We start from the raw sequence: 27,517 nt of genomic DNA, 5'->3' as shown, positions 1-27,517 counted from the left end.
CAACACTCTGATTGGTTGGATGAAAGTTCATTCTGCATGACCCGTAATGGGATGTCCTCAGATCTTTGTTTAGCAATAGCGAGAACTAAGATCTGATTTTAATGAGATTGCATGTTAATCAACATGGGATCAAACAGGTTTATGTGTTTTGTCTTTAAGCTGCATTTAGAAGTTCCAACAGTTGTGTGTTTGAGTGTATTTACTTTCTAGTAAAATCAAAATATGGTTAAGATTTTAAGATTAAGAAAAATACAATAAGAAATTAAACACATTGAGGAAACAAATTAGAAGTGCGGTTTTGGCATGTTGAAGTTTTGGGAGGATACCCCAAAGAAAGAACACAGAATTCCACTAGGTTGAGATCAGTCACACACATCAATATTTACAGGATGATTTAAATGTATGATTCTGTCTAATAGTATCACATTGTGTACAAGAAGTGTTATCATCAATGATGTGTTGTGCCATATATCCAGTATACAATATCACATCACTAAAACAGCCAACACTTCTTGTAAATGAAGAAGAAAGTTGTTTTCACACAAGTGGAATATAATTACATTATTTGGAAGAGTCTTGTTACTTCTTGGCTTGTGTGTTGTACTGTGCTCCACGGCGTTGAGCCAGACACGGTAGAGACACTGTACTTAGTGCCATGTGTGGAACTTGGACACTGTCAGTAACGTAGTCCTTCATTCACTGCTATATCAATATGCATGATGACAAGTGGCAAACTAGCTCGACTGTCTATCCACACAGTCAAAGTTGATTCAGATGAGAAGTGTTGAAGTAACTTGATACTATAAGTACTATTCATGGAACACACGGAACAGAATGTGTTTCTAAAATACACAATTGAACATTGAATGTGTAAGACTATTTTACATTTTTAAAAGAATGATACAACTCCACAGGATATATTTCCAACCAGTATTACTCTCCTACATGTAGGCACATTGAGGATTTCCTGAAGAGACCAAATAACTGCATCCACATGCAATGAATATTCAAAACCTCCTACACACTTAATGTGTTGATATAAATGCAAGAAAACACATGTGATAGAGGTTTATATATATGTATATATGTGCATATTTTATACATGCTAAATGTGTTCTCGTGGCAAAAGTGGTAAATTTATCAAGTAAAAATAACCTATGATTTTTCTAAATGAAGCAAAATCTTAAATTCCTGCAAACAGAAAAGTTTTCTATCCAAATTCAATTATATATCTGCACATCTTTAAAGTTGAAATGGGAAAACGGTAATCCCAGGTGTTTCTACTTCTCTATGTCTGAGATATCTGGCATGGTGAAGGCTGTTTCCAGGATCGGTACCAGTGTATCTAGATTGGTCATGGAGTACTCACGGCGTCTCAGTCCCCAGCCATCAAAGTCAAGGTTATTGGTTGATGCACTTCGCTGGTTTTCACTCAGGTCACATGATCGGTTAAGACTACCCGTGCTCCGAGCGGGTCGCAAGGACGGCATGACCCGCTGTGGCAAGCGTGACCTTGATGATGCTCCTCTCGGACCCGGGGATGGAGACAAACTAAGTCTACTTCTCGAATCAATGGGCCTGGGGCTGCAGTAGGACATTTGTAGGTGCCTTGAGGTTGTCGGTGGGGGTCGGGATGGGGTGGCCTGTTTAGGGGGTAGTGATTGTTGAAGCCTTGAGGATGTCGGTGGGGGTCGGGATGGGGTGGCCTGTTTAGGGGGTAGTGATTCATGTGACCTTGAATTGGAATGAGTAGACTGTGGTCTCGATTCTTTGTCCGTTTTTCCAGACATTTTTGGAGGTGACCTTTGTGACCTTGGCATACTGTCCTTGGCTGACTGAGACCTTGAACCAGCTGACCTGAAAGGTAAGCTGGGTCTTGGTGGCGATCTCCTTGACAGGTCAGAAGACCTGACCTTGACCTTATCTCTAGGTGATGACCTTCCTGGTGATGGCAGGGGTAGAGCTGGTCTGTCTGGTGTTTTTCTTACTTGATTTGATGTCCTGAACTGGGCACTGTCCTGGGATTTGTCAAACCTAGCTGACCTGTTGCTATCCGGTCTGGGATTGTTTCTTGTTTTGTGACCATCCCTGTTTCCCTGAACAGAAGGAATGGAATGCAATGAAAATATCTGTATCTAATTCATGCCTTTCCGTACACAGATTCTAAATTCTTAATAAGCATAAAATATCTTAAATCAGATACATGGTGTTACAACATATTCAGCCAGCGAAAGTATTTCTCTGGAATATCCTAAGTCTGAAAAATGTAATGTATTATTTTCCTGAAACACAGATCTTGGACAGTTGAGACACCATTTGTCATAGCTGGTGACTGTGTGAAACCCACCTTCTTGTTAGAGAGGAGTGGTGGTTGTGTCATGGCTGTAAGATCCTGTTCTATACACACATATGAGGCACCTACAATATAAAATTCAATATACAGTGTGACTCTTGAAACCACTGCAGTATATCTAAATGGAATATACAATATATGAGAATGGAATGTTGGATACATTAACAAAACTCCCAACTACCCATCTATAATCTCATATGCCTGGTGTTTCTGCAATAGTGAGCAATAATACAGAGGCTGCCCAGTGAAGGAAGCAGACATTGTCAAGGCAAGGCACATATAGCCAGCTGACAGTTGGTTGTGACCTGTCAAGGCAAGCCACATATAGCCAGCTGACAGTTGGTTGTGACCTGTCAAGGCAAGCCACATATAGCCAGCTGACAGTTGGTTGTGACCTGTCAAGGCAAGCCACATATAGCCAGCTGACAGTTGGTTGTGACCTGTCAAGGCAAGCCACATATAGCCAGCTGACAGTTGGTTGTGACCTGTCAAGGCAAGCCACATATAGCCAGCTGACAGTTGGTTGTGACCTGTCAAGACAAGCCACATATAGCCAGCTGATAGTTGGTTGTGACCTGTCAAGACAAGCCACATATAGCCAGGACAGTTGGTTGTGACCTGTCAAGGCAAGCCACATATAGCCAGCTGACAGTTGGTTGTGACCTGTCCAATAACTGAGATCTGGTCTCCTAGACAGTGACATGCCCAGGCAGTTTGATATTAGGTAGCTTTATCGATCCTCCCTTACAATCCTCACCCACCATTTTCACAGGAAACTATCAGTTTAGTCACAAATGGAATCCATACGGGAATGGAAACATGAAAGTTGGTAGAAAGTGTGAAACTAACTTTTGAGAATCCTTTCCCTGATGTCCGCTGGCAGGTTTCTCCAATCGGGGGACAGCGTCACCTGGTGGATGTAGTGCTTCATGTACGTCTCGCTGTACGAGATGAGTGTACTCAGCAAGGCCTGCATGTCCTGCACACACAACAGTAGACTACAGAGGGAGATCCACACTGGCACCACCCACTTAACATTAGGATGTCACATGTTTACTTTGACCTGTCCATTTCTATTCACAACCCTGAAAAACTTGCAATCGCGTATGGAAGGAAAACCGTGGTTGCGGGTACTTTTGCTATAATCTTATATTTTGTGCTAGATGAATTGAACATATGATCAGGTTTCAGAAATCTATTGGGCTCAAAACAATGTTTGCCCAATTTGGGTGGCCATCTTGGATTTCAAAATGGCCACAGAAAGTCCTGTGCCTGTTACGTCAATAGCAAAGACAAAAGCACTTCAAGTTTAATAACATAACTTCCGGTGGCATGGTTAGGACAATCAAATATGGTAGTGGCGCATTTCAAATTCAGCAAACACATTCATCTAAAAGAAGTACAATTGAACTCCAGTGACTGAATAGAAGGATAACACAGCCATATTAAGGGAACTGGGTGGTTACTTTAGAACTACGGAAATAGTATGTAACATCATAACTTCTCCTCTGTAGATTCCATTGCAGAATAAAAGTAATATTTTTTGCCTTGAATAAGTTTTCCTTACATATTTATTATTTATGGTTATTGGTTACAGTAAACACAGTAAAAGCTATCAATATAAAAAAAATTGCAATTAAACATAAATATTTTTAAACATATTGTATACAACATATATATAAGTGCCTCAAATAAGCAAAACCTATAGTAAAAAACATATTTCTATGTAAGATATACCCATTTTAATGAAAAATAACCTAAATTTGGCACCAAAAATGTCAGGAAAATATTTGGGGCATAATCATGCTAATTAAATTTTTTAACCCAATGATATGAAGATTTGATGAAACAAAAAAACAAAGTTAACATTGTCCTACACCAGGAGTTCCGAAACGGTCACATGCGCCGGACATGTCTGATTGGGAATCTTAAATGTCCAGTTTAAAATTTTGCTTACCGGACATTTAAATTTTTCTTGATCGGACATGATCTACGGTTAGGACTGAGCAGTTTCTGTCTGCAGTTGTAACACAATAAAAATGATCTACACTGACACTTTACGAATAGACCCCGGTGTTTGTCATCATGCTTCATAGTCAACACAATGTCAGTTCTGCAAGTCTGCTCAGTTTTAAACAAAATGTACAGGTTCTTAATTTAACCAGTGTATACAGATTGAATTGGGTCCTTACCCAGCAACATTATTTGCATAACTACCTCACAATCCTACACGACCTTTGACCTGGTCACTATTCCATGTGACTGACCACAAAACTTATCTGTCTTTCAAGAAGAAGAACCATATTTGGCCAAAATCCATTACAAAATTGGTTCACATTTTCAACAAGAAATTATAACAAGGCAATCTGATGACAAAGAATGCAATGCCATTGTATACATGTTTGATGTATTTACCAGCAGGACCAATATGTCGTTGGGCTTTACAACATGTTTATCAATGTTTGGGCAGTTTATTATGGCAGGGACTCAAGTGATGGACTAACTGAACATGGGTCTTGGGCGTGACAAAATCCCCACTTTAACCACTAGTCTACCTACACCCCTGAGTATACAGATACAGAGGTATGGCGCCAGTATGAAGGAACAGCAGTGTATCTGTAAACACTGTGACGAGGAACACAAGACGACCACTGGTAACAGTACGCACCTCTCCCCATGGACACTCCTGCTCGATGGAGTGTTCGTGAAGCATGAGCAGGGCGCGATAGGCTTCACACGCTTTCTGTGGCGCAAGGGCATCGATCACGTTGCTGAAGATGTCCTCCAACACACTCACGCTCCATGCAGCATTCTGATGTAAGAAAATGTCTCACTCAACAAATATATTAAAAAAATGCATTTGATGATAATCATCCTAACTTTTATGGAGTTACTATAGCAACGGCCAAGCGTGCAAAGAGATGATGGACACATTTTTACAGCTCATTACTTCAGGTGTCACCCTCAATATTCACACAGGTAATGTGAGCTCTGTGATATGAATAACTTGCCAGCTTCTATTATGCCACTTGCTGCCCTAGCATACGTTTCATTGATTAGACAGTCGTCTGGTTGAATGCAAGGGATGTTCTCAGAATGTTAGAAAGATTGGAAACCTATCATCACAGCCTGACTTAGTTTGAGGTAACTAATTTTTTTAATCATTCACATGCCAACAATGGGCATTAGGTTCTATAATGCCGGACTCCTAGTGTATCGAGGTCATCATGGTGATCACACTTGTCTGATTGCTATTCCACTGATACCATGCTACTGAACTGTCTTCAGAACTAAAGATTTATATACTGTCGATGACCTGTGAATATAAGGGCTAGAATAGGTCTTCAACAACCCATGCTTGCCTTAAAAGGCAACTATGCTTGTCATAAGAGGTGCCTAACAGGATTGGGTGGTCAGGCTCACTGACTTTAATAATGCATGTCATCATATCCCAATTGCATGGATCGATGCTCATAATGTCAATCACTGGATCATCTGGTCCAAGCTCGATTATTTATAGACCACTGTCATATAGCTGGAATATTGCTCCATCACAGGAGCCTCTGTGATAGTTACCTTCCCAGAAGGAGCTGATACACTAGGGGCAGCTAACCTCCATCACACGGACCTCTGTCATAGTTACCTTCCCAGAAGTAGCTGATACACTAGGAGCAGCTAACCTCCATCACATGGACCTCTGTCATAGTTACCTTCCCAGAAGGAGCTGATACACTAGGGGCAGCTAACCTCCATCACACAGACCTCTGTCATAGTTACCTTCCCAGAAGAAGCTGATACACTAGGGGCAGCTAACCTCCATCACACAGACCTCTGTCATAGTTACCTTCCCAGAAGAAGCTGATACACTAGGGGCAGCTAACCTCCATCACACAGACCTGTCATAGTTACCTTCCCAGAAGACAGGAACCTCTGAGATCGCACCACGGTTACAAAGTGTTGACTTGTGAAGTCAATGGAACAGTCCATAAGCTTGGAGGTGAGCTCCAGCACTGGTTCTGCCCACTTTACCCTGGGCAGCTTGCTCGTCAGCTTGTGGCACTCCAGGATTGTGTCTATCACAGTTTGATCCGTCTGCAAGAAAAACATCAGGAGCTTAGTATTTTGCATGTATCTACACATGATAAAGAATCTTGAACTGTGTACACCTACCAGCTGTTCAATAATCAAGTCTCCACACATCTCCAGCACTGAGTCAAGCATTCCTGCAAACTGTGTACACCTACCAGCTGTTCCATCATCAAGTCTCCACACATCTCCAGCACCGAGTCAAGCATTCCTGCAAACTGTGTACACCTACCAGCTGTTCAATCATGAAGTCTCCACACATCTCCAGCACTGAGTCAGGCATTCCTGCAAACTGCTTTGTGGCTACAATCTTGGTGAAGAACTTGTTCATCCACTTGAAGGTGCGGTCCTTCACCTCCTCCAGCCTGTAGGTGACGGAGAGAGTCAGGGCGTGGGCTGCTGTGGCTGCACAAGTAGGGCATGGCTGGAAGGACAAGAAACGAGGCAGTCAACTCATCGTATCTCAACATGCTGACTATCTGAGAGAAACACTTCTGTCCTGGCCCCTTCACTATAGGGTCAACTGAGAATCTAACATGGGTAACGCCTATCATCATGAAATGGTAACACACGCCCCCCTTCTGGTGCGTACTCCTTATGTATTGTGAAATTGAGGACTGTACAACATGTACAATGCATGGATTCTTCATTTACAATTCTACAATTTTGAATTTTAAATTTTGAAAATTAAATGTGACCTTTTCGCCATGTTTGCTGGAGCTCATGACAATAGTTACTGTTACTGCATAATAATTGTTGTTATGCATACACAAATTGTAGTCACACAAAACACCCACCTTATGGTAGAAGTGACAGCTGTCCTTGACAAGGTAGAACAACGTGTGTCCACACAAAACACCCACCTTATGGTAGAAGTGACAGCTGTCCTTGACAAGGTAGAACAACGTGTGTCCACACAAAACACCCACCTTATGGTAGAAGTGACAGCTGTACTTCTTGACATGATAGAACAACGTGGGTCCACACAAAACACCCACCTTATGGTAGAAGTGACAGCTGTCCTTGACAAGGTAGAACAACGTGTGTCCACACAAAACACCCACCTTATGGTAGAAGTGACAGCTGTCCTTGACAAGGTAGAACAACGTGTGTCCACACAAAACACCCACCTTATGGTAGAAGTGACAGCTGTCCTTGACAAGGTAGAACAACGTGTGTCCACACAAAACACCCACCTTATGGTAGAAGTGACAGCTGTACTTCTTGACATGATAGAACAACGTGGGTCCACACAAAACACCCACCTTATGGTAGAAGTGACAGCTGTCCTCCTTGACATGATAGAACAACGTGTGTCCACACAAAACACCACCTTATGGTAGAAGTGACAGCTGTCCTCCTTGACATGATAGAACAACGTGTGTCCACGCAAAACACCCACCTTATGGTAGAAGTGACAGCTGTCCTTCTTGGCGTGATAGAACAACGTGTGTCCACACAAAACACCCACCTTATGGTAGAAGTGACAGCTGTCCTCCTTGACATGATAGAACAACGTGTGTCCACACAAAACACCCACCTTATGGTAGAAGTGACAGCTGTCCTTCTTGACATGATAGAACAACGTGTGTCCACACAAAACACCCACCTTATGGTAGAAGTGACAGCTGTCCTCCTTGACATGATAGAACAACGTGTGTCCACACAAAACACCCACCTTATGGCAGAAGTGACAGCTGTCCTTGACAAGGTAGAACAACGTGGCTCCACACAAAACACCCACCTTATGGTAGAAGTGACAGCTGTCCTTCTTGACATGATAGAATAACGTGTGTCCACACAAAACACCCACCTTATGGTAGAAGTGACAGCTGTCCTTCTTGGCGTGATAGAACAACGTGTGTCCACACAAAACACCCACCTTATGGTAGAAGTGACAGCTGTCCTTGACAAGGTAGAACAACGTGGGTCCACACAAAACACCCACCTCATGGTAGAAGTGACAGCTGTTCTTGACAAGGTAGAACAACGTGGGTCCACACAAAACACCCACCTTATGGTAGAAGTGACAGCTGTCCTTGACAAGGTAGAACAACGTGTGTCCACACAAAACACCCACCTTATGGTAGAAGTGACAGCTGTCCTCCTTGACATGATAGAACAACGTGTGTCCACACAAAACACCCACCTTATGGCAGAAGTGACAGCTGTCCTTGACAAGGTAGAACAACGTGGCTCCACACAAAACACCCACCTTATGGTAGAAGTGACAGCTGTCCTTCTTGACATGATAGAATAACGTGTGTCCACACAAAACACCCACCTTATGGTAGAAGTGACAGCTGTCCTTCTTGGCGTGATAGAACAACGTGTGTCCACACAAAACACCCACCTTATGGTAGAAGTGACAGCTGTCCTTGACAAGGTAGAACAACGTGGGTCCACACAAAACACCCACCTCATGGTAGAAGTGACAGCTGTTCTTGACAAGGTAGAACAACGTGGGTCCACACAAAACACCCACCTTATGGTAGAAGTGACAGCTGTCCTTGACAAGGTAGAACAACGTGTGTCCACACAAAACACCCACCTTATGGTAGAAGTGACAGCTGTCCTTCTTGACATGGTAGCAGACAACATCCTTGAGTCCCTCCAGGCCATACATGTCGGCCACCTGGATTAGTTCTGTCAGCTCACACGGCTCGATGATGTCAATGACCCCTCCATACAAGTACAGGAGGGCCTGCTCTACAGCACAGGGCGTCACACTGGAACACGAACACACCAGCTGATTACAGAGCAACTCTGTTTTAGACTTAGACTTTTAGATCATGGTTCATTTGGAACACATATTTTTGTTCATGAAAACATAAGAAAAATGTGGCAAAATCTATTGGCCTTTTTGTCCTGCAATGTGGAATTCTAGGACACACCACATACAGCACTAAACATACTTAATGGCTCACCCCTCAAGCATCACTTTATGGGCACCACTCTCTGACCACAGTCCCCCAAACATGGCACTGAAGTACCTGCTCCGGGCAGCCAGGAGGTATCTACAGCAGAGCATACCACAACAGATCATTCAAGCAGATCATTCAAGTCTACAAGCACAATGCATGCTTACTAATGTACTAGCATTAAAACCAGAGACTTTTCATTAATTTATTTATAACACTGCTTGACTACAATAAAGATGAGATTAGAAGAAAAATAAAGATTTCTGGCAAATACGATAACTTGACCTGAACCAGTGTATTGTTTCCAACATCCCGACATCACTGTTGACCTCATTCAAATCTTATTGTGACATCACACTTGAAATGATGTCATAGCTGAAGATTGTTGACCTCATTCGACAATTTTGGTTTTCGAAAACGCAGTTATGATCAGTGCATTTTTCTAATGGGATTTTTCTAAAAAGGATTAAGAAATAATGGGTAATAAAGAAATTATTACTTGCATGTGTGTCACACTGATTTTCGGAAACAATGGTAAGAATTCATGTATTACCCTCGCTTTCTCTCAGGAAATACAAGAATTCTGAAACTCGATTCGTAAACATCAGTATGACATGTATGCTCATATGATAATATCTAAATACCATACTAGTGTTTCCTTACTTGTGTGCCTTGAACTCATGCCCTGCCACGACCAATGTGGTGTCCCAGCCAATCTCCTGCAGAAACATCCGGAGTAGGTCCGTGCCTAGTCTGCTGCATGTCTCATGGGGTAGGGGCACACTGTAGGGCTGGTCGGTGGGGCCCTGGGACTCGCCTAACACTCGACAATACACAGTCTCACTAGAGATTCCATTTGTTGAGTCGTCCAGCTTGCTGTTGTTCACTTGTTCCTGAAGGTTATTGCGAGTGTCAGGTACTGCTGCGTGACATTTCGACTCACTGTCCGTCAGGTTAGCACTGTCACTGGAACTGCCAGTGGGTGAAGCTTGCTTCAAAGGCACTTCGTCTGGGATGATCTCCTCATTAAGAATGGTAGCCTGAATTAAAACAACCAACATATAGTTTCGGCCACACATGACAAAATAAACAGTTATTAAAGAATAACAGACAATATTTATAATTATTTCCATTGAACTTTCTCTTAAGAGAATGGATAAGATCTTGAAAGGATCATGAGCTAGTGTCATCATAACAAAATCCTTGTCCACATATCTGGGTCAATTTCTTTTTGAAAATCAACGTGCCCAAGGACAAGTGAATATGATACAAGCACAAGTGAGTATGATACAACCACTTGCCTAAGGATAAGTGAATATGATACAACCACTTGCCCAAGGATAAGTGAATATGATACAACCACTTGCCTAAGGATAAGTGAATATGATACAACCACTTGCCTAAGGATAAGTGAATATGATACAACCACTTGCCTAAGGATAAGTGAGTATGATACAACCACTTGCCTAAGGATAAGTGAATATGATACAACCACTTGCCCAAGGATAAGTGAATATGATACAACCACTTGCCTAAGGATAAGTGAGTATGATACAACCACTTGCCTAAGGATAAGTGAATATGATACAACCACTTGCCCAATGATAAGTGAGTATGATACAACCACTTGCCTAAGGATAAGTGAATATGATACAACCACTTGCCTAAGGATAAGTGAATATGATACAACCACTTGCCTAAGGATAAGTGAGTATGATACAACCACTTGCCTAAGGATAAGTGAATATGATACAACCACTTGCCCAAGGATAAGTGAATATGATACAACCACTTGCCTAAGGATAAGTGAGTATGATACAACCACTTGCCCAAGGATAAGTGAATATGATACAACCACTTGCCCAAGGATAAGTGAATATGATACAACCACTTGCCCAAGGATAAGTGAATATGATACAACCACTTGCCCAAGGATAAGTGAATATGATACAACCACTTGCCCAAGGATAAGTGAATATGATACAACCACTTGCCTAAGGATAAGTGAGTATGATACAACCACTTGCCTAAGGATGAGTGAATATGATACAACCACTTGCCCAAGGATAAGTGAATATGATACAACCACTTGCCCAAGGATCAGTGAATATGATACAACCACTTGCCCAAGGATAAGTGAATATGATACAACCACTTGCCCAAGGATAAGTGAATATGATACAACCACTTGCCCAAGGATAAGTGAATATGATACAACCACTTGCCCAAGGATAAGTGAATATGATACAACCACTTGCCCAAGGATCAGTGAATATGATACAACCACTTGCCCAAGGATCAGTGAATATGATACAACCACTTGCCCAATGATCAGTGAATATGATACAACCACAAGTGAATATGACACAACCACAAGTGAATTTGACACAACCACAAGTGAATATGATACAACCAAAGTGAATATGATACAACCACAAGTGAATATGATACAAAACACAAGTGAATATGATACAACCACAAGTGAATATGACACAACCACAAGTGAATATGACACAACCACAAGTTAAAATGATGAAACCACAAGTTAAAATGATGAAACCACAAGTGAATATGACACAACCACAAGTGAATATGACACAACCACAAGTGAATATGATACAACCACAAGTGAATATGACACAACCACAAGGGAATATGACACAACCACAAGTGAATATGATACAACAACACGTGAATATGACACAACCACAAGTGAATATGATACAACCACAAGTGAATATGACACAACCACAAGTTAAAATGATGCAACCACAAGTGAATATGATACAACCACAAGTGAATATGACACAACCACAAGGCAATATGACACAACCACAAGTGAATATGACACATCCACAAGGCAATATGACACAACCACAAGTGAATATGACACAACCACAAGTGAATATGACACAACCGCAAGTGAATATGACACAACCACAAGTGAATATGATACAACCAAGCTTCATTTCCATGAATTAATGGCAGTAATCTGATCATGGCTGCTGTAAAAAGCGGTGAGCTGGTGCCATCTGCTGATCAGTTCATACATGATTATTGGCGAAAGTAATGTATACAATATTGAATGAAGCTTTGAATAAAATTAAACACTTACAGCCAAATTTATACGCTGAAATCTCGATATAACCAAATAGTGTAATAACAGGAATAACTTGCCTACTTCAGAACAGATTTGTTGATCTCAGAAATTATCCACTTTCCTATGAACAACTAATGACAGCAAATTTTGATTGAACCACTGTGAACCGCTGTGCCCACATGGCAAATAACAGGATAGTTATACAAGCACAACAAATGTTACACCCAAAGAGGAGTCACATCTGACACACTTCAAAATCTGATTCCATCACATACAAAGACGACCCATGAAGATCCGGGGTAGAATAGGTCTTCAGCAACCCGTGCTTGCCGTAAAAGGCGACTATGCTTGTCGTAAGAGGTGACTAACGGGATCCGGTGGTCAGTCTCACTGACTTGGTTGAGGCATCTGATTGATCCCAATTTTTTTTATCTATGCTCATGATATTAATCACTGGATTGTCTGGTCCCAACTCAATTATTTACAGACCACGGTCATATAGTTAGGATATCACTGAGTGAGGTGTTAAACAACAAACCAACCAACCAACCAACATACAAAGACTTATCTTCAAAAGTACAATTTGACAAGGTGATCTTACGCATGTAAAAAATGTCAAAGCCTCCTGTTTTTAATACAAAACAAATAATTCAATGCATGGATGCTTTTTCATCAAAGCAATTTGATCTCAAAATATTTTCCTTACCAGAAATATTTCAATTATTGCTATAGTTAACCAATTACAGTATTTACATGATTAATGTGATTAAAGCAGTTTGTTGTTACTGACCGTCTCCAACATTGTGAGCTTCTGCTCCAGCACATCCCCCACATCTCCATTGTGTGCCTCCTCTATAATCACCTCCTTGAGGTCCCCATCCTCTGCAACAGGAGAAACAACCTGATAAACTGGAAGAACACAAGGAAGGCTGCATGACCAAAGGGAGGCAACTGTTCAGAGTCTGACCACCTGGTGAACTTCAGACAAATCTACACAATTACCTCCCTTTAACTCTCATGTTTGTTTTCAGAAACTATTGCGATACAAACAACACAAAGTGAAAGACAAAATACATTTTCCAGTGTTTTCTGGAACTAACTATTTCTTTACAACATATCTGAGCCCACTGGTCACAGTTATCAAGAAGTCAATACCTACCAAATTGTGAACTGCCTCTCAGAGTGGACTAGAGAACGTGTTGACATTTTAACACTTCTTACCAGGGCTAGAAACTAACAGCTTTTGGCCACTAGTCCTTATAATGATAACATATAGCAAACCCCTTAAAATGGGCCAATTTCTACTAGTCCTTAGGATACCTTTACCATTGGGCAGTTTGGTAAGGACTACAAGACTAGTGCCAATTTCTAACGCTGCTTACCTATATTTCTTGTTCATACTGAAACAATTAGCTTTAAAAATATAACATTCATAAATCATTCATAATATAATCAAGTATTTTCCATGTATTGCTATGTCAATCAACAAACAGGGAAAACATTTTAATAGTAAGGATGTATTAATGATAATAAGCAAATGTACAGGCAAAATGACAAGTGTCATTAAAATACTCACATCTTGATCACACAAACAAATGAGAACACTAAATGTCACAGCAATGTAACCAGTAAACAGCAAATCAACAAGTATCATGGCTACACTATTTGTCCTGTCCAAATGCCAAAGTATACACCTACCTATTTCCATGTCAGTTTAATATACATGTACCATGTCTTTACCCAAGTACCAGTCTCCTCCACAAGATTGACCTAATGTAAGATTAAACAGAAGCAGTCCCTCCTCACCTATCCCGTTGCTGTGCTGAGTGTCGCCGTTGAGGTGGGGCAGGTCATCCCTGTAGGCGCACATATACAGCACATTCTCCACGTAGTACACCTCCCTGTAACACCAGACACACACCTTACTGTGGGGAAGCTGCCTATGTACTGTACCTAGTGAAATGTGTGATTATGTATATGTGTGTCACAATACTAAATGTATTAGAATTGGATCATTAAATTTGCTAAAGTACATCAAAAGTCAATTAGAATGAAATATTAAATGTTTTAAATGCTTGTTAATTAAAATCATTGTGAACTGATGTGATGAACTCATGTATAAAACTGTGCAGATAGACCCATAAGAGAGGTGATCAACTCTACACAATGGTAGAGATACACTATGCTCAAAATACCAGGCACCTTAGACCTACCGGTGATTTCAAAATACCATTAACTGAATAAAAACATTCACCTGATTAAACACACAACTTTGGACTATTATCTTATTAGCAGAACCAAGCAAGCAAAGAAAGAAAAGACCATCATCTGCCATTCGTGACCAAGTCTTGTTATTCCGGGACAACCCGAATAGCGACTCGTGCCCCTCTCATGGCCATTTTTGCGACCGGGTTCCATCTTAGCGGAAACGGGCATACCTAAAACAATTTTCAACTCATTGTGTGATGGTTCACATATATTTCCCCATATATTATAAATATTTCAGATGCAATTTAAAGCACATCTGGACATGCGGAATTATACAGTATGATTGAACACATTTAACTGTGTCTTGAGTATATATTTAGATGCAAGACATAAGTAAAATAAAAAAATATGTCTGAGGGATTCTTTGACGAAGAACTTGAAATCATACACGCGTTCTGATTGATTTGTCGTATTTTCACACAAAACATTCATCAATAGGGGGATGAGTCTTCTTGCAGGTTACGGAAAGAGGCGAGCGGTGACGAATGCATCATCTGCTTGGAAATCACCTCCATATTTGGACTTATGTGAGACATACTCTCAAACCAGATGGTCCTAGGACCGAAACAACATCCCGAGGGTATATCAGCCATTGATTAGAAACTAGTGAATTTAGTGTGATGACTAAGTCACAAATTGACATGGAATAAATACACTAGGCCTGGTAGAAGGCTAAATTTACTACCCAGGTTTCTGACCCGCTGTTACTTGACCCTACCTGGGTACCCGGTGTAGGTCTCAAGATTTGGCTACAAAATGTCTGTTTGGGAACTGTTTTACTGCATACCTAGTAAAAAAGTTTAATATATATGTATGAAACAATCATATAGTGCACACCCTAAAGTTGACTGAAGTTTTATCTTTTACTTACACATATAAGTCAGATAGTATGCATGCATAGTGAGAAAGAAATGTGAACATGAGCGATTTGTGGTGTAAGATGGAGTTTTATTGTTGTTTTGTTATTAACAATATATCGCATGACTAACCACGGGTCTGGGTTGTCTGCACCTACCTGACCACCCCGAGGTACCTTTAACAGGCACACAGACTATCTACCTGACCACCCCGAGTTACCTGTAAACAGACACACAGACTACCTACCTGACCACCCCAAGATATCTGTAAACAGACGCACAGACTATCTACCTGACCACCCCGAGATGCCTGTAAACAGACACACAGACTATCTACCTGACCACCCCGAGATACCTGTAAACAGACACACAGACTATCTACCTGACCACCCCGAGTTACCTGTAAACAGACACACAGACTACCTACCTGACAACCCCAAGATATCTGTAAACAGACGCACAGACCATCTACCTGACCACCCCGAGATACCTGTAAACAGACACACCGACTACCTACCTGACCACCCCGAGTTACCTGTAAACAGACACACAGACTGTGTATTGTTGGTCAGCACCTACCTGACCACCTCGAGTTACCTGTAAACAGACACACAGACTATCTACCTGACCACCCCGAGATACCTGTAAACAGACACACAGACTATCTACCTGACCACCCTGAGATACCTGTAAACAGACACACAGACTATCTACCTGACCACCCTGAGATACCTGTAAACAGACACACAGACTGTGTATTGTTGGTCAGCACCTACCTGACCACCTCGAGATACCTGTAAACAGACACACAGACTACCTACCTGACAACCCCAAGATATCTGTAAACAGACGCACAGACCATCTACCTGACCACCCCGAGATACCTGAAAACAGACACACAGACTATCTACCTGACCACCCCAATTACCTGTAAACAGACACACCGACTACCTACCTGACCACCCCGAGTTACCTGTAAACAGACACACAGACTGTGTATTGTTGGTCAGCACCTACCTGACCACCCCGAGTTACCTGTAAACAGACACACAGACCGTGTATTGTTGGTCAGCACCTACCTGACCACCCACGAGGTACCTGTAAACAGACACACAGACTGTGTATTGTTGGTCAGCACCTACCTGACCAGGGTGTCCAGGTCTGTGTCACTCAGGTTGTTCAACGACACTTTAGTCTCGGCAGGATTTTGCAGTTCCGGGAATATAGAACCAACCCTAAAATAAAGATGGTTGACTGACTACTTACACTCCAGATATCAGCTATGACTTAAGAACATGAATTCTACCAAACAATCCAGCCTATCCCGTACACTCAACTCAACAAACCAGGTACTTCACAGGCAGATATTGGTCACTGAAACACTGAAACCAGTAGTAGTGTTGTCCCATGGATTTATAGTTGTCATTCATTTGTATTCTGACCAACCATCAAATGTATGCAGTGTCTCAATTGCAAATTTATTTTGAAAGTTCTGCACTATATCATTTGTAATAGTTACTTTTTAAATACACTGTAAATAAAATTAATGTATTGCAAAAAGAGTTTTCACTGTGTTTCACAACAAGAGATAAAGGCTAAAACTATGAATAGTTTAGTAATACATATTGAAAACCTGATTTTACGTTGATCTGTAACCTGTGTTTTCATCATCATGATTAACAAAGGAAGTACGACTGAACATCAATAAATGGCTTTTGTAGAAGACCTTGATTATTTCTGAAATTATGCAGGGACCATAGGTTCTCTGACAGATGTGACCTTTCGTCTTCAGAACCTTTCAGTAATTATTCAGTATTCATTAAATGAACAAAATGGGTCAGAAACATATTTTCCAGAGGTAGATTTTGGTGTGTGTTTTTATAGAGTGAGAGTATATGTTTACAATTCCTTTATGGTTTTCTCATTGCCAATTATGGGTATGGTGTTACCATAGCTACGAACGCACCTTGTCAGGAAGACACCCCTGTGTGCTTGGATGTGCTTGCTTCCGTTGGTCACTGTCAAGTCTGTGTGGATTTCTTCACTTAGCATGCTGAAAGTAAATCAAAGTGTTCAGTAAGGCAACATAACATAGGTAGATACTCATATTTTCATCAAGTCTCGTTGAAACTCCTTGACTCTAAATATTTCAGAGAAGGTTCAAAGGGAAAAGCTAGCTGAAGACACATGTTTGTAGTGGCTATACGTAGTAGCTTGAAACGCTCATTACAACACATTTTGAAGTATCTGACAGACAAAAACACTTGGGGGGCATTAAATGAGTAGTAAATAATTTATTTTAGCAAGTGTATCGTCTTGCATCGATACAGTAAAAAATGTATCATGTATCGTATTGTGGCATGAAGACTCACGATGCACCATGCACTGATGTATCGTTTCACACCTTGTAGGAACACACCTGACAGTACAACAAGTTTCGATATCAAGTGCCACTTTAAGATGGCAATTGTTCAACATGAAAACATCTTCTGGTCCATACTTCTTTCAAAAACTGTTGTCTGCATCTGACATTAGTATTGGTCTTCACCAATATTACGCTTTAAGAACAGACATTATTTATTTATCTAAAACCAACGACAATATTGTCATGCCAAAGATCACACAAACTTCATATCAAGTTGTGGAAATGACAAACTTGCCCGACCCAAAGGCTGTCTGACATATAGAATATTGCATTCGAGTCCAAATTGAAGATTTTCAAGAAACTAAAATAAAATATCACCACACCTGTATAAAGACAGGATATGTTGTAATACATTTATTCCCCTCACTACATTTTCAGAAACTTCCTATTCACAGGATCAGTAATGTGTGCAAGAATTACTATGTGTGATCAGTAAAGCAACTTGACACTTCAGTCCAGACCAAGGCTTAACGCTGATGTCACCGAGCTAAAACTCAAGATGGTGCCTATAAAATATTGAACCAGCAGCCTTCACCTTTGGACAAGCAGATTTAACGGTTTTCTTCACAGGGGGAAAATGAAAATTGGTTTTCATATCAACACTAGTAACAATCCAAAGATAATCTAATCATATACAAGATATAAGATTTGTTAACCATAAAATTAGACAAAGTGTGGCCAAATAATTATGATAAACATGGAAATGAAATGGATGCCTGGACTACATAAAAACAAACAAGAAGCATAAAAACTTGAAGACCTGACACACTGGAGTTATTTACGTCCACTGACAAGCTTGAAGCCGATCAACAATGGTCAGCAATGGTCAGCAACGGTCAACGATAGTCACCAATGGTCGCCAATGGTCACAATGGTCACCAATGGTCGCCAATGGTCACAATGATCGCCAATGGTCACAATGATCACCAATGGTCGCCAATGGTCACAATGGTCGCCAAAGGTCGCCAATGGTCACAATGATCACCCATGGTCGCCAATGGTCACAATGATCACCAATGGTCACAATGATTGCCGATGGTCACAATGGTCACCAATGGTCGCCAATGGTCACAATGGTCACCAATTGTCAACAATGGTCGCCAATGGTCACAATGGTCACCAATTGTCAACAATGGTCGCCAATGGTCGCCAATGGTCGCCAATGGTCACAATGGTCACCAATGGTCAACAGTGGTCACCAACTGTCAACATGTCATTCATTGAAAGATCTCCGATGTCATCCATTCAAGATCGACATAAAATTTACCATAAAACATCATCCCGCAGCTGTTGTGCTAATTTGGCCTTGACACGATCTTTTTCTTTGATACATTTATCTAGAAATGCAGCGCTCTGATAGCCAGTGGCCATCCTTGAAGCCTGTTCCTTGGGGCGGGCCATGGTGAAGCTGACGGTGGGAGAGCTGGTTTCCTGGCATAGGTTGTCCTCATCAGCCCTGGAAATAACACAGTGAACAACGTTACTTGAAAGTACCACCACTACCATGACATACAATCAAGTCACTGAGTGTCACCACCCCATCCGTGTTGTCGCCTCTTACAACCAGAGAAGGTTGCTGGGGACCAAACCCGGAATCCCCAAGGGATTCAGCGTGCAAAGTATAACAACAAATAAATACTGCATTTTACATGATCAAGATAAAGCATGGACATGTTGGTTGGTTGGTTGTTTAACGCCGCACTCAGCAATATTCCAGCTATATCACGGCGGTCTGTAAATAATTGAGTCTGGACCAGACAATCCAGTGATTGATATCAGTTGGGATCGCTGACATGCATCAACCAAGTCAGCGAGCCTGACCACCCGATCCCATTAGTCACCTTTTACGGCAAGCATGGGTTGCTGAAGACCTATTGTACCCCGGGTCTTCACTGGTGCATGGACATGTAACAGAAGTCATATGGCACTTACATCTCAAAGTATTACCACGTGCAACATGTGCAACAAAGGTAACTTATAACATGTGTAAGTCAAACGAATTATTTATAGTTTGTTCTACGACATGTTACATAACAACACTGATGATAACCACTCCTGCATTGTCCTGTTGGTCTAAAATTGGTAACCATGGTAACTGCTGTATTTGTTTCTTCACTTGCATTCGGCAATAATATCATGAATATAGCTAAATCACCTGTAGCCTGTATATGATCAAGTGTGGACCAGACAAACCTGTTTTGAAAAGAATATCATGCGAAATAACCCCCAATGTTGGGGTACAATGACACTTGGAATTCCTGAACCAAACCATAGGACATATACTGGTAGCTGTATAGTCAAGTCTTACCTGTATTCAGGGCACCTACAAGACAGTATCAATAAAACTACCATTTACCATAAGCAGAATAACTGGACAAAAGAAATGTGGACATTTTGTGATGCTAATTCTGACAAATTTGACTCTATATCATAGCCAGCAGAGAGGCTTGGCATTGTCTAACTGCTGGTAGGATGTGCTGGTAGGATAGGAGCATTTGATGACAAGAACCTTGTTTACGAGAGCTGGGACAAGTCCAAATTAAATACACAGGTACTCGACCCCTATTATCCAACCCTACCTGGGTACCCCCTGTAGGTCTCAAGAGTTAGGTACAAAATACCCAATTTGGAATTGTTTTACCAGACCCCTCACAAAAAGTATTTAGATACACTTATAAAACATATAAAAGTCAGAAGAAATGTGTTTACAGTCAGAAAGATATGCGAACATTAGTGACTTGTAGGTAACCATGGAGTTGTAGTAGTGAATTGTTCTCATTAAACAATATATCACATGACTAACCATGGGTTCGAGTAGTCCTGTGCGTACCCGGGTCCTACTCAGTACCCACCTGACCCGAGTACCAAAGTTAGCCGTCCCAGCCCTATTAGTTTATATTGTCTACATCCTCAAGTATGACAACAGCATAACCTTAAGGCATATTTTGTGAAGACTTTTACAGTGAGTGAGTGAGTGAGTGAGTTTAACGCCGCTTTTAACAGTATTCCAGTTATATCACAGCGTGTCAGCTTAATGTGGGAGGAAAGCCCGAAGTGATGCAGGTCTCAGACGTTTACCACTTGGGTGAAACCCACGAGCGCGGGTATGGTGCTGACAAACCTGGAAACATAATCGAACCCACAATCATAGGTTTCTGGAGTGTCCAGGGGACGCAACTCTGCACAGCGAATCGCGGTTCCTTAGACGACTGGGCCACCTGTGCCCCCACTTTTACAGTGAGTGCATGACAGAATTAGTATGGTTTAATTGGTCTCACGTTTATTCCTGCAATATAATGGCAGGGGACACCCATGTGGGGAATCAAACTCAGGACGTTATCATGACAATCAAGTGATGACTCGGACTAGTGATGACCATAGCAACATGACAACCTAACAGCAGAGAGCATAGCAAGATGACAACCTAACAGCAGAGACCATAACAACATGACAACCTAACAGCAGAGACCATAGCAACATGACAACCCAACAGCAGAGACCATAGCAACATGACAACCTAACAGCAGAGACCATAACAACATGACAACCCAACAGCAGAGACCATAACAACATGACAACCCAACAGCAGAGACCATAGCAACATGACAACCCAACAGCAGAGACCATAGCAACATGACAACCTAACAGCAGAGACCATAACAACATGACAACCTAACAGCAGAGACCATAACAACATGACAACCTAACAGCAGAGGCCATAGCAACATGACAACCTAACAGCAGAGACCATAGCAACATGACAACCTAACAGCAGAGACCATAGCAACATGACAACCTAACAGCAGAGACCATAGCAACATGACAACCTAACAGCAGAGACCATAGCAACATGACAACCTAACAGCAGAGACCATAACAACATGACAACCCAACAGCAGAGACCATAACAACATGACAACCCAACAGCAGAGACCATAGCAACATGACAACCCAACAGCAGAGAGCATAGCAAGATGACAACCTAACAGCAGAGACCATAACAACATGACAACCTAACAGCAGAGACCATAACAACATGACAACCTAACAGCAGAGAGCATAGCAACATGACAACCTAACAGCAGAGACCATAGCAACATGACAACCTAACAGCAGAGACCATAGCAACATGACAACCCAACAGCAGAGACCATAGCAACATGACAACCCAACAGCAGAGAGCATAGCAAGATGACAACCTAACAGCAGAGACCATAACAACATGACAACCCAACAGCAGAGACCATAGCAACATCATATATTTATAGTTAAATTACTATACAGATGACATAACATGCATTTTGTCTGTGATTATGGTCCGAAGATATCTATTGAAACTTTCTACAAAGCTTTTAATTTTTATTGATATCAAAATTATTTTTGTAAGGTTTAACATACCTATTAACTTTGTTTCAGTAAGCCCTCTATCACAGCTTGCTGAAGAAAACTACAGTGAGTGAGTGAGTAAGTATGTTTTTATGCTGCTTTTAGCAATATTCCAGCAATATTACGGCAGGGGAAACCGGGAATGGGCTTCACACATTGTACCCATGTCGGGAATCGAAACCCGGGACTTCAGCATAACGAGCGAAAACTTTAATCACTAGGCTACCTTACCACTAGGAAGACAACTACATATTTTGACGATGACTGTATTTGTTATCTTCTGTAGATTTGGAATATATTAATCCCGACTAAATTTAATTTAGTTTTTGTTTTATACCATGTAGGTATAAATTATCTACATGGTAATGTAGACAACAATGAAATCATCATACAAAAATAAAAATTCATAATACGAAAATATATGTATTATGAAATTATCATTTGCTTTGTAAATGCCAAGAAAAAAGGAGGTGTATGTCTGCAGTCATCGGAAAGGTTACTCTAAGAGAAGTTTGAGACAACCAGAAGGTGTCATTCATTAAAATGTATAGATGGTCTATTGACTTTTTCTATAATAAATACATTTACATATATCAGAGTTTGATGTTTTGTTTCGTTTTAATATTCACATTATTAATAGAAATATGCCTTGTCCCAGGTTAAAGCTTAAAGTTTGTATTTGATTGATCAGGAATAAATAGAAAACTGTGGTAAAACAATTTAGAAAACTACAAACGTTACCATAGGCTAGGTCTAGGACGAGTCCAAATTTACTACCCGGGTACCCATCCCCCTATTACCTGACCCTATCCGGGTACCCACTGTAGGTCTCAAGAGATACAAAATGTCCGATTGGGAATTTTGTTTTACCACAGCACTTGCAAAACGTATTTAGATACATGTATTAAACAATCTGGTCATGCATACACTGAAGTTATATCTTTATTCAACCATATGAAAAGTCAGAAGGAATGGGTGCATAGACAGAAAGAAATGTGAAAATTAGTGACTTGTAGTGAAACCATAGAGTTCTAGATAATTTTTGTCATTAAACTATATATCACATGACTAACCACGGGTCTGGGTAGTCCTGTGGGTACCCGGGTCCTACTCAGTACACACCCGACCCCGGTACCCGAGTTACCCGTCCCAGCCCTAGTACAGGCTCAGTATATATACACATATCTGGTACCATTCTTGTTGAAGCTGTACTGTTATACCTGAAAGAACTAATTATTTGTATGCTGAAATATTCATATTAATCAGGTCATATTGAATAATGATTGTAAAATTACAATCATCCTCTTTGCTTTAGATTTTAAGAGTAGCCTCCCTTTGAATAATATCTCTGGCTCTGGCAAATCGCATTATCACTGCTAGCCCCAAACTGGCATTAACAAATAACATTTGATTACTTGCGAAACGCATTCTCGATCACATCTAGAATTCATTTTACAACACTTGTAGTTTAATGTGAAACTTTATTTCATTGGAACTATTAGCATTATAATATAATAGCGAATTTAAATGAAATAAAGACAAGATGCATTGATTAACATAGTGTCATTTTACACCTGAGAGTGGCCATGCATATTTGCATGTAAATCTAGCTGGATTTATTACATGATATGAAGATAATCTGGAGATATATTTTAAGAACATCGGGAATATGGTGAACTGTTGCACCTATCTTGCTTGCGTCTGGATGAAATTTTTTTACACTGTAAGTTACAGTTTCTGAGTTCCTGTGCAATTTACAGTTTCATATTTTTGGGGGGCGTGGGTTTTGTAACTTCGCTTATACAATTGCAGCATAACACAAGATATATATATACTGATTTTTTAAAAATAGAATAAATTTTATATACTGACGGTAAATATATAGAACTTCAGTTTCAACGCAAAAGAAAACATTTTTTATCGAAAACACCGCGTGCATGTTATCCTAAGATTGATAAACGACACTGAGATAACATCCTTATTGATGAGATTGACAGTTACTGAATATTTATACTAAAAACATGCAACCGACATACTGTACTCAGCCTCAGAATAACATCTCCAAAGACAAGTCACGTGCACCACCTCAACCCATCCCCAATCAGAACCCTCTTAAAATATGTCACTTACGATCGAAAAACACCTAACCTTTTCACTTTGCATTTTCTTTTTCAATGATTTGTATTTAATTTTTTTCTAACATGTATTTCCAAATTTTATTTGTCGACTGTCCTAGTACTGCCTTCCCACATAATTTCTCTGAGGACACAGCTTAATAGCATTATTTTTAAAATTTTCACGCCAAACGTTCCCATGTTGGTGGGGTCGATTCACTAGAAGTCATCAAAAACAGAAAAACAGACCAGAAACTAGTCATGTGGAAGTTATAAGCTTATCATCAGAAACTGTGATGCATTGCCAAAACACAACAAAATGTGTGGGCGGCATAGTCACGTGGGAAAACATGTACTCTACCTGAGTGTTACCAGTAGCAGACAAATCTTTGCTGATGTCAGGGAGGAAGAGGAAGAAGCCTGTGTATAAATTATGCGCATCAGTACATTTGTTCATCATGTTCATTGTGTAATATTTTTTTAATTTGACGTTTACGCGATATACGGCTTTTCCATTGGACAAGAGGTCGGTCACATGACCGCGAAATTGACGTTCATAAGTGTATGAACGACACAATTTGACGTTCATACGTTTTTCATGAGACCGTGTTCTTGAAATGACGTAAACACTGACGGACTACTTCCACATTCCTGGGGAAACCCCTGGTAAATTCCCTAGCACGAAAACATTCATAAGCATTATTTCTGATCATTTAGAACCTTTAATCTTGGTCTCAGCATTTCAGTATACATTGAGAAACGTAAGAGAGCTTGACTGCATGATTGTTCACGAATTTCCTCGCTACGGCCCATCCTAATGAACAAACGAAAAGTTGCACATCCAAATTATCGTCAGTATCGACTCGATCTGTGTCTAGGCTGACAGTGACCGTCTCCAGCAATCTACGAAATTTACCTTGGTGTCTGTTTGACGCATCTTTAATCACCTTTCAATAATCGGTCAGTTGATCAATGATGACTAGCCTAACACATGTAACCGCCACAGGTTCATTAACAACTTCGGAAATCCTCCCGTCACGTTTATCGTGTCGGCCATTTTGATGTCTTGTACTTGTAAATGTATTACGACGCGCTGTCATTGTGACTGACTTACTGAGGTAGTTCTTTACAGACCTTTCTCATCTAATGGTGATATTATTTGAACGCATGTGTTGCGTAAGATGTTTCTGAAGAGCAAGTTGTGCATCCATACGCTCATGTCACCTCTCTTTTTGGGGAACTATTTTATTTTCGCGATATAGCTGGTTGTTGTTTGGCTGTCAGTGTAAACTTGAAGTCACACGTACTTAATAAAATTGTGTTTAGATCTTGGCCTACATCCTTTGAGGTAAGAAATTGTGATAAAAAAATTATAAGAATTGACTTTCACTTTGTGTGAGTTCATTGGAGTGCAAGCTCCGACGTTCATACAGTTTGGCCCTCACTCTATGAAGGTTCATACTCCAATGAACTCACACAAAGTGAAGGTCAATTCTTAACACATGTTAATTTGCTGGGTGTCCGGGTACTGCCACTGTCCGAATACTGCCGAACCTGCTCTAATACTTTTGATATCGGCTTGTTTATGCTTATTATTCACATGACAACGAAAACCTACAATCGTAGACAGTCGTCAAATTTTTTTTCAATCATTTTCTTTGATTGAAACTTTTTTGGAGATATTACTGATGGTTAGGCAGTGAGTGAGTGAGTGAGTGAGTGTGGTTTTACGCCGCTTTTAGCAATATTCCAGCAATATCACGGCGGGGGACACCAGAAATGGGCTTCACACATTGTGCCCATGTCGGGAATCGAACCCGGGTCTTCGGCGTGATGAGCTAACGCTTTAACCACTAGGCTACCCGACCACCCCGATGATGGTTAGGCAGAGGTAATATCAATGTCATACTCTCCAGACCAAGAGTTATCCAAAACCCACCCCTGGTTGTAGTGTGTTAATTCTCCATGTAAAATAATGAGGTCCAAGACGAAATTGTCCTGGGGAATGAAGTCATTCATGGCTGTGTTGAATGTAAATTGAAAAAAATGTCCTGGGCTTATAAGGACACGTTATTTGCAGACCACACACATGTTCAGCGAATAATTTGCAACCAACTGTGCAACCATGTGCTAATGAGTGATAAGATATAAATTATTGTAATCCGCTAAGAGCCGTCCTTTTATTAGATTGTCGTGGGTCGCAGTCAGAAAAATCTTGGCTAAGGGAATTATGTAATATTGTTTACGTGGTTACCAGAATGGTCAGTTGGTAATGTCAACGCATCTATTGTGTATCTGCAGCAGTACAGGGAGGTTAACAGCAGGGTGTCATGCCAGGCCGTAGCACTGATGGTTTATGATAAACAAGAGACCATATACTGACGGTATAGTCTCTGGATAAACTGTTGGGGAGGGCTATCCCTCTATCATAATTTTCTGTCTCTGCTAATAGCCACTTTATGATGCTGTTCTTTTTTTCTGGATTTAGCCGCAAGCATTTTTAATTGAAATGGGGAAAAACAGAAATAAAACCTACAGGTAATCATTAAGTTTTTGATGTATCGATAATATCAAATGACATGAGGTCAGCAGCTGTCATACACGATTTCAAACAGTTTTGTCCTTTGAGCGTTTTGTACATAACTCTCACCAACTTGCAACATGTGTGAGCATAGGGCAGGTTTGTGAACACCGAGATTTGTTGATGGCGATGCAGTGCTTGACATCTAGCCTACGTTGTCCTGGCGCTGGTGCGAAGTACGATACGCTGCCGAAAGCAAGCAAGCGCACATTGCATTTACCGAGCACAACACCCAGTGGGATGCAACTATACATAAGCATATACTGTGATGCATTCCTCATGCGCCTTAATCCAAAACAGGATGAATCAAATTTATACACGCCTTACCTTTCTTCTCAACCAGTCACTAGATTTTGCTCGCATTTATTTTGTTTTTAGTCATGACGGAACATAATCGAAGGGAAACAACTCTGGATCTATCGATAT

At 40.8% G+C, this 27,517-nt stretch overlaps 1 protein-coding gene across 1 annotated transcript; it reads right to left on the bottom strand.

Annotated features, from left to right (window-relative positions):
• LOC124117392 lies at positions 1–27,491 on the bottom strand. The gene is made up of 15 exons (XM_046479241.2): positions 27,419–27,491; positions 19,278–19,466; positions 17,552–17,638; positions 16,728–16,820; positions 14,267–14,361; positions 13,251–13,342; positions 10,024–10,400; positions 9,367–9,456; positions 8,991–9,168; positions 6,672–6,863; positions 6,263–6,445; positions 5,022–5,165; positions 3,203–3,332; positions 2,348–2,418; positions 1–2,096 (listed from the first exon to the last, which is right to left on the bottom strand). The coding sequence occupies exons 2-15, from the start codon at positions 19,409–19,411 to the stop codon at positions 1,281–1,283; spliced, it is 2,682 nt and encodes an 893-aa protein (XP_046335197.2). The 5' UTR covers positions 19,412–19,466; positions 27,419–27,491; the 3' UTR covers positions 1–1,280.
• Between the last annotated feature and the right edge of the window lie 26 nt (positions 27,492–27,517).

Source organism: Haliotis rufescens, unplaced genomic scaffold (assembly GCF_023055435.1).
Source record: "Haliotis rufescens isolate VD_foot unplaced genomic scaffold, xgHalRufe1.0.p SCAF_8, whole genome shotgun sequence".
In the NCBI taxonomy this organism is placed as follows: Eukaryota; Metazoa; Mollusca; class Gastropoda; order Lepetellida; family Haliotidae; genus Haliotis; species Haliotis rufescens.
The sequence above is the reverse complement of the archived record's forward strand: the minus strand, read 5'-3'. Positions and strand labels throughout refer to the sequence as shown.

Coding starts and splice junctions, on each gene's coding strand:
- LOC124117392 (XM_046479241.2), bottom strand. CDS start 19,411: ATGGCCCGCCCCAAGGAACAGGCTTCAAGGATGGCCACTGGCTATCAG. Junction 3,333..5,021: donor AGGAGTGTCCATGGGGAGAG/GTGCGTACTGTT, acceptor TTGTGTGTGCAG/GACATGCAGGCCTTGCTGAG. Junction 2,419..3,202: donor CAGGGAAAGGATTCTCAAAA/GTTAGTTTCACA, acceptor TTTATATTGTAG/GTGCCTCATATGTGTGTATA.